At 47.3% G+C, this 8,683-nt stretch overlaps 1 protein-coding gene across 1 annotated transcript; it reads right to left on the reverse strand.

Moving 5' to 3' along the window:
- Nucleotides 1-116: 116 nt before the first annotated feature.
- Nucleotides 117-8,365, reverse strand: LOC124667580 (protein DETOXIFICATION 27-like). The gene is made up of 8 exons (XM_047204873.1): nt 8,183-8,365; nt 1,844-2,385; nt 1,654-1,740; nt 1,498-1,554; nt 1,180-1,418; nt 955-1,073; nt 789-875; nt 117-628 (listed from the first exon to the last, which is right to left on the reverse strand). The coding sequence occupies exons 2-8, from the start codon at nt 2,377-2,379 to the stop codon at nt 581-583; spliced, it is 1,173 nt and encodes a 390-aa protein (XP_047060829.1). The 5' UTR covers nt 2,380-2,385; nt 8,183-8,365; the 3' UTR covers nt 117-580.
- Nucleotides 8,366-8,683: the final 318 nt, after the last annotated feature.

The following is an 8,683-nucleotide window of genomic DNA, read 5'->3' on the forward strand; positions in this document are numbered from 1 at the left end:
TTAGGTTTGGTCTTAGTTTCTCATAGAAATTCATGGTGTTGTTTTGGAAAAAGAAACATAAATGCAATCTGAATATGACTTGAAAAAAAATATTACCCAACCTATTCACATTGAACTTAATTTAGTGCCCACATGGGCGACGGATCATGATTGGCATTTCCTCAAGCTTTTAGTTAGCCACATAATATATATATATACAGTATACTGTCCTGCAATTCCCTACCAAAATGGAACTTGGTACGTACGTGCGGCAACCTTCTTGCAAAATGCGCGTTTCAAGGTTACAAATGAGCAGGACAACATATACTGTTCCTCCAAAACAATAATTTGAGCTCTTCTGACAGCACTCAAGTTTTACTGACAAGCAGGTAGGTTCAGAAACTGCCTGCCTGGTCCCCAGTGGAACAGCTGCCCACAATTTCTCCCAAACTCTTCGGTTGCAATGCACATCATCTGTTCTGATCAATTTTCTACCATAAGTGCTGATTCTTTGTTTTCTGTTTATTATTATGAAGTGATGTGCCATCTGCTGGCTCAATGTCCACCACGTTTGTGTCCTCAAAAATAATGTTGAGTAGCTTCATTTTGTGCTGGCCCATTTCCTCATTCGTGTACTGGCTGTGTTTGCCTGCAACCACATAAGCAATGATCTCAGATCCTCAAGTAACAAAAATGACTTTTACTACAAAAACTGAAAAACCTGATAACTACTACACATAAGCGGAAATTTTCCAGTTCATGTTATGACAAGAATAACTTTTAGCGAGGAAGAAAGAAGAGTTGTGCACCTCTTCATCCCAGTCACATCTCATGGTCAGATAGGCTAATACCAGCGTCTGGACAGCAGTTCCACCAATCAACCCAGACCAAATCCCCTGTAATTTAGGCATAATCAGAAGATCAGGATCAACCCAAACTCCCATTCGTTACTCTTCTGCTTTTGATGATTCTTACCCGGACTCCGAAACCCAGGGGCCAACCCAGTATGATACCGATGGGAACTCCAACCAAGTAGTAGGATCCGATGTTCACGTAGGCGACCAGCGCTTGCCATCCTGACCCAATAGCTACCCCTGCAACCAACAACAGCCGCATTGCAGCGCTTAGCATCTCCGGTGTCATGTAGAGCTATGAACAAGGTAGAAAACCACAGGTCCGGTCAAGTGAGGTCCAGCTCACCTGAAAGGACGGGTTGCACGCTGTTGAGGAGGATAGTGAAGGCGAGCAGCCAGGAGAGGTTGTGGACTGCGTCGAGCACGGCCTTGCCCGACGAGAAGAGGAGTGCGATCTGGTCGTTGTAGACGAGGATGAGGCACCAGAAGACGAGGCCGATAACCACGGAGGTGGTGATGGAAACGATGATTGAGAAGCGCGCACCCTTGCCGCTACCCGCGCCAAGCTCGTTTGCCACCCGCACACTGTTATTTTCAGAAAATTGCTACTTGTTAGTTAAGTCTATCCACCAAATGACACTGTGCTTGAGTTCAGTGTGCGTACCCAGTTGCTGCCAAGAATCCTAGAGGAATCATCATCTCCCATCCATTGATCGTCAAGCTACATTTGGGCCAGTAATCAATCCATTGTACTCTTTTAGAGATGAGGACAGATTTGGAATTGTAAGGGAAATTTCTTTTATGTGAAGCTGCTAGTTACCATATGGAGAGCGCATCCACGGCGATTTCAGCATTTGGCAGGTACCCTGTAAGCAACACCAGCACCCTGTAGTACCAGTTCTCCAAGCTGCGGATGAACATATAGACGTCAATGATTCAGGAAACTTTTCTTTCGTGCTACTCTAATCAGTGCACTGTTCTAAGAGCAGGTAATGAATTAATGGACGCACCAAAGCATCACGCCAGAGGCAGTGGAGAGCTTGATGAAGTCCCAGAAGTCGGCGAAGGCTTCCATGGAAAACCCCTTCCACGACAGTGGGCACCCGCCACAGATGACGTAGAAAAACTGGCCCAGCACGACGAGCCACCACCCCATGTTGGCCGAAGCGATGGCCCCGACGTAGCCGAGCTGGAAGTGGTGCACGAGCAGGTAGGTGACAACGATGTGGATGGCAAGTGCTACCCCCGCGCTGACTGCGGTCACCCAGTTCTTGAGCTGGCTCTGCAGGAACCGTGTGAGCGGGAGCAGCATTGCCATGCCGAAGTGCTGCGGCAGCAGCCAGAGGCTCATCTTGCCGGCAAGGTGGGAGAGCTCCGGGGTCTGCCCGAGCAGCAGCAGGAGGTCCTCCATGAACACGTACGTCGGCGTCAGTGCCAGGGCGAAGATAAGGAGCACGGCCCACGACCGCTGCAGGTATATTCCCAGCATGTGGTACTTCTTGGCGCCGAATGCTTGTCCGCACAGCGTCTCCAGCGCGCTCGCCATGCCCAGCTGTCAGTATCACACGGAAGAAAATCCACATCAGCATTGATCATTTACCGTGGTCACAAACACGTTACGCAACTGTTTCTTGAAGTAGGAGTAGCATTTTAGCGTGATAGCTGGTACTGGGTCATGCTAATCATTCGTTCTTTCAGTGTCGGCCAGATGTGTGTGGGGCTATTGGTAAGATTCTGGGCACAAATTGCTGTCAAAACGACCTGTGGTAGGCTTTGGCAATGGTTTCATGCTTTCCTGCCATTTGGAGATGAGTTCTATATGATTGTCATCTCTGCCATTGGGAGATGAGTATGAGTTTTTTTTTTTTTTGCTTCATCTTTTGCTAATGTATTGGGCAGGGCTGCATACGGAGCAAGGCAAGGAGCTACTGCATCTAGGGGAGACGGCGTCCAACCTGATGCGTGCTCAGAGGCTCAGGAATGGTGCGCCTGCGAACTACTCTGGTGCTTGAAGCTTGTGTTGCTTTCTGGGTGCAATCTTTCGGAAGATGTTCGGACGCCTGGATTAGTTTTGCCGTCATGAAGTGATCTGGGGGGCTTTTAGTCTGTGGTCTGGATTGTAATAAAGCTATACTTAGAATCTGAATCTCTGTTGACGGTGGCAGCAGGTTGTTGTCCCATAGGAGCAACATTTTGCTTATGTTGTCAAGTGACATGACATAAACTTGGGTAGTACCATGATGCAAGTTAGGAATACACCAATTTTGACTCTACAAGTGCTAGACCCAGTTAGGTGTTTCGGCATCGCTCCCTGCTTATCTTAGCACCACCGCTGCGAAAGATGCATCACATTTTTTCAGCTCAATTTATTTAATTAGAAATTAGAAAAAGGCTAACTTATCTTGATCTACTTAGATGTACATGCCACACATATATGGCATGCAACTTCCAAGGTGTACATATTTGCTGCAGAAATTGATTTAATTGTGCAGAAATTCCTTAAAATAGATCCAATTAACCCCATATATTAAAGTGTGCATGTGCTACATATGAAACCAGTGGTTTATTTCTAATAAGGTAGCCGCAAAAGAGAGAATCTACCATTTCTGTACCGGTCATTATTGAAGCATCAGCAATAAAAGGATAAACAGTCTTACACTGCAAAATATGCTCATGCCAATTGTCATTTCTGTATCTGTCATTACTGAAGCATCAAGCAATAGTTACTATTTGGAAACAGGAAAGACAATGAAGCATATGCACGATGCTGCCGTGCAAAAAGATAATGGAGTGCGTTTGATGCATTAGCTGACAACTGACACTATTGCTACTAATGCACTACTATCACAACTGACAAGCCTATTTACAGTACACAACACAACAGAAGAATGGCTATTATTCCAATACTAGCCAAAGTGCCCGTGCGTTGCAACGGGTTTAAAATGGTACGAAAGAGTTCTTTCCTTAGATATGGTCCAACGAAAATGGCAAATTTAACTCTATATATATACTCCGTCCATTAATGGGTATCGGGAGGTTCATCTAAAATTGAATGTATCTATGTCTAAAATAATGTCTAGATACATTCAAATTTAGATAAACTTTTGACATCTAAAAATTGACAGAGATAGTATATTTGTTTGGAGAGCTCTCTAAAAAAATTATTTGGTTTGCACTCACATTTCGATGTAAGCGGAAAATCTCACTCCCTGTATTATATTAATTTTTTGTGACTACCAAAAGTACCTCTGTAGTTTATAATTATGAAATAGTAAGTAATAAAATCTATCAAATATCTCGGTGTTCTCTTTTTTAACTATCTCTCACACCGAAGCAAAGCACATAGAAAAGAATGACATCTATCTGCATCTCAACTATGCTTTGGGTACATAGATGGTCAGTTGCTGGTATCACTTGATCCTAGTTCCTTCATCAGCTCAACCACGCTCTGGTTTGCACAACCGTTGCATGGCACATGGTAGACAATCAAGTTTGGTTGAGAATCGCACATGGTATCCATAAATAAAGGATAAGCTTTCGGATGAAAGACACAGAAGCCAACAACAAAAAGAGAATGTAAAAAACATACCAATATCTTGTGTAGTTTAGGACTGCAAATGGCACCCATAAATTAAGGTCAGTTTTAATCGAGCTAAAAATTCCAGCTCAGCTGAAAGACATAGGAACAGCAAGGTGTGCCAAGAAACAAAATTGCAACAGAGCAATAACATGGATGCATCGACTAATTCGACTCCCACAAGCAGCAGCCGGCGCACCAGTTGTACAATGGATGCTGTTGCTACTTCGTATACAGGATTAGCTGTCTCACGCGGTCACAGCTGCATCTACACATGCGAGAGGAATCGCACATCATTCGGTACCTGACGGTTATTCTACAGCTGCGTCTGAACGGCTTTGAGCTCGACCCTTGACGGGGACGACGCGGATGAACCCACGCGCTGCAGGGGATGGGGGCAGTGCCGCCGGTCGCCGCACCTGCCGCTAGCATCTGCCACCGAGAGCCTGGACATGCACATCAGTTCATCCCGGCTCCCTTCTCTTCCCCTCTGCATCTGGGCACAATCCCGCGTAGCTCCGTTGCACGGCGGGAGGACCAGGGGAAATCGATTTCGCGCTGGAGCTCCCCTTCGATCTCTTGACGATACGGAGAGGCCTGCAGCTCGACTGTGTGTCCTAGATCACATCGCCCCCGCCGCCGGCATCGCCGCCTTCGTTGGCAGGCGGTTCGCCATAGCCGAACCATTGAGATCCAAACTCATGTGCAGTTCTGGTGCTACCTCGTTTTTTTCCCGCATACGCATCAATTTATTGTCGAAGAGATGCTCTGCTCCACATAGCAACAGCAGCTACGATAATTCCTTTGTCCAATCAATCCATCACCAACCTGAACAGCTTCACTTGATTTCCGTGGCCTGGGAAGCCATGCCGGCCGAAACAATAGATCTGGCCTCGATCGTTCCATGCGCCGCCACCGCACCTGCCCCGACCCCTCTCTGCTCATCCCTCCTATCTGCTCATCCATCCTCTCTCGATCTGGTTCAACGCAGTCTCGATCTAGGGACCGACTCGGTTAATCTGCCAGTCCCATGACTCGCCCACGCCATCCGCCTCCCGTTCGATCCCGCGCCCCCTTGTCCCGTTCCGCCAGAGAATCCTAATTGGGGGCGTGCGTGAGGAGGGAAAGCAGGGCATCGTCGTGGGGAGGAGGGAAAGTAATGCCGGCGAGGAAAGGAGGGGCGCTGGTGGCGGGGGCCTGGCCGGCGGCAGACGTGCCGCCTGGACCACCTTCCCGAGCAGGCCGGGCGTGCGGCTTGTATCTCGCGTCGGTTGGCGCAGAGCAATTCTGCACGGAGGATAAGATAAAACGAACCGGTACGGTGGCAATTTGCCGTATTATGCGATTTGGTGGGAGGGCAAAACGGTCCAAAAAATTGTTGGACGAAAATTTTGGCAGAAACCTTAGCTCCTTTATTATTAGGTATAGATATAGATATAGATTCCGCTCAATACGGATGGAAGTTTTGTGGTGCGTTTGGATTGTGCCTACACCAGGCCTACCAAAATTGGTGAGCCAATTTTTTGGCGTGGGATTCTGCCGCCCATGGGATGCCAAATTTTTGGCGAACTAGTGAAGGAAACAACTAGTCCATTGGCAGCCAAATAATTGGCAATGAACCAAACATGTGGGAGGTTATTTGGCATAACCAATTTTTTGGTAGGATGAGCTGGGGCAACAAACCAAACAGGCATTTGGTCTCTATACTCGTGTGGGAACTGAAGTACTAAGATGAGTACATCAGAAGGTTTGAGCTGTGGCATTTGATGGCGAAATGTGCACGGCTGTACGAGTGGATAAAAATGTTGTATCGTAGGGTAGATATGTGATGCCGTACGTAAGCCATGACGAAGTGGCCGAATTAAGACAGTGACCACAATGTAGCCTGGCCCTGCGCAGTTGGTGTCGGGGGCTGCAAGACGGCATCAGCGCTCGGCGGCCAAGGGACAAAAACCTGAATTTGATTTCTATTTGGTTTATTTGGCAGCATCCATTGCACTATCTCCATCATCCATGCTATCGTTCTCCTGAGCCGTAGTCACGTATTTTTCTACGGAAACAGAAGCCGACATCCCTTTGGGCCACCGTATTCAGACAGCTACAATCCTTGACTAAAACGAAGACAGCTACAGTCCACAAAAAATCCAATCATGCATACACGAACTACACTACTGTTTTCCCTCAAATTTCATGGTCGTTAAGCGTACCCAGCTCCTTCGGCCCCGCTTGGATTGTTGTTTTTTTAACACGGTCGTTTTTATTTTATGAAGATGCTAAGTAGGGCAGCTCAGTGTAATCCAGTGGTTTTGGTAACAAAACGACATTCCAAGCGAGGCCTTAAGTTGTACCATGGAGGAACGGGAAATTATGAGGTGTAGACCATATTATGTTGTATATTATGGCGACAACACAATATAAAAACAAACTTGTTTACAAGTTCTTTAAAAAAAATGCAAAAATGACCATAGGGTAGGAGAGTGATGTTCAAGCTCATGCTCAAAACTCTGAGGAAGTTAAAAACAAATTCAGTCGTTCTATTGAATTGCCAAGCATAAGATTACATACATTTGCTTTTATGTTTTAAGTACTGTATGATTTTACGAAGTTTGAGATGGTTTTTGGAACCTATAAATGTTGCTTCACACTTGATATCTTCCTCTCAAAGAAAAAAAAATCCACCAACATAATCACAGATTATCACACGCACACAACAAGCATTGCACTAGTTTTTTACTTATTTGTGTAGCTAATTTAACTTTGTTTAGTAATGTAAATCGTTTGACATTGAAGTCGTGAGCCATGACGATCAAGTTGCCAAATAATTGCCGACCATGAGCAGTTGAGCACAATGCAGACACGCGACTGCGAGGTACGCACGCACGTTGGGTCATTCAGTCAGAGTACTTGTTTGTCAGGGGCTGCGTGTGCCGGCCGGAGGGACAGAGAAACAGCAGACGCACGGGTCCAATCGTTCGCCAAGTGCACCGCTGTTTTCTTTTTTTATTTCTTACACAAGAAATGAAACCCCGTCCGTCCTGCTAGGTCATGGAGCAGACCCAGCTTAGTTGCTACGAAATTAAAAGCTGGAAGCTACCGTGTCGATCATGTTGCAGTGCCTGTACCAACGACGAACGCGTGGATCGATCGATCGAGTAGATGGCGAGCCTGCGTGTCACCGACAACCGCATGGCACGTGCGTGTCCGATACTGGTGAAATCAACACGAGGCTAGACTCTAGCTAGCGTCGTGATACCGTTGACATTGCATTAGTTTAGGGAGGAGTACTAATAGAAGTTACTATAATTGGAGGTTGGAGCACCACAATAACCGGCCTCGATAACCGTAATCTAAACTGCGAATTGCAAAACAAGGGAGCGTGACATACACGGAATAATTTGGTGGTAATCTAACGGTTTCGCTAACTGTCAAGAAGAAAATACTCCTATGGGTTTTTGTAGTTGTGCATAAAAGGGTGCAACCAAGGAAAATGTGACGAAACGTTCGATTTCTTTGTGATTTGTGTTAGCCGTGACTCGTGACTCGTGAGTTGGTTGCAATTAAGAAAAAATACATTCCGGCCGCTGACTCGTGTTAGTCATTAGTAAGCAAAACTAAGATTTTCATCGTCTCTCTCGATGTGCTCCAAGCACATGGATGATAAGAAATCAAAGGAGCAAGTGTAAACCCAACGGGCATACATGTTCCGTGAATTCCCCCTAATTAAGACTACGATCAGCTGTATATGTGCGTGTGCCTACTGCTTAATGCTTACCAAGAATCCGAAGTTGAATCCGGCGACGACGGTGGAGGCGATGGAGAAGGCGGCGAGCTCGAGGTCGCCGATGTGGCCGATGAAGGCCTGCGCGACGACGTTGATCCCGTAGAGCGCCACCCGCTGGAAGATGGCCGGCCCCACGATCCGCCACAGCAGCTTGCACTCCGCCCACCACTCCGACGCCACCGTCGACCCTCGGCTCGCCCCCTTCGCCTCCAGCAGCGGCGCCGCCGCCTCCTCCCCGTGCCCCCTCATGGCTGACGGCTGAAGGTGATCGATGGCTACGACGGCAGTACTACCAGGCGGGAGGGACTAGGGAGGTCTGGCAAGGTAAGCCCAACTCGCAACCGCTCGCCTCTCGCGTGGGTGCTGGCGTGTGTGTGACTTGTGGCCAGCTCGCTAGCTCATTTATGTGGAGACGCCGCGTGCAGCCTGTCGGGGGCATGGAGTGCCAACCTTTGTGACGGTCAGTTCACGCGCGATTGTAGCTGCTATCCA

Source organism: Lolium rigidum, chromosome 1 (genome assembly GCF_022539505.1).
Source record: "Lolium rigidum isolate FL_2022 chromosome 1, APGP_CSIRO_Lrig_0.1, whole genome shotgun sequence".
In the NCBI taxonomy this organism is placed as follows: Eukaryota; Viridiplantae; Streptophyta; class Magnoliopsida; order Poales; family Poaceae; genus Lolium; species Lolium rigidum.

Coding starts and splice junctions, on each gene's coding strand:
- LOC124667580 (XM_047204873.1), bottom strand. CDS start 2,379: ATGGCGAGCGCGCTGGAGACGCTGTGCGGACAAGCATTCGGCGCCAAG. Junction 1,419..1,497: donor GGATTCTTGGCAGCAACTGG/GTACGCACACTG, acceptor TGAAAATAACAG/TGTGCGGGTGGCAAACGAGC. Junction 1,074..1,179: donor CGTGCAACCCGTCCTTTCAG/GTGAGCTGGACC, acceptor TGTTGGTTGCAG/GGGTAGCTATTGGGTCAGGA.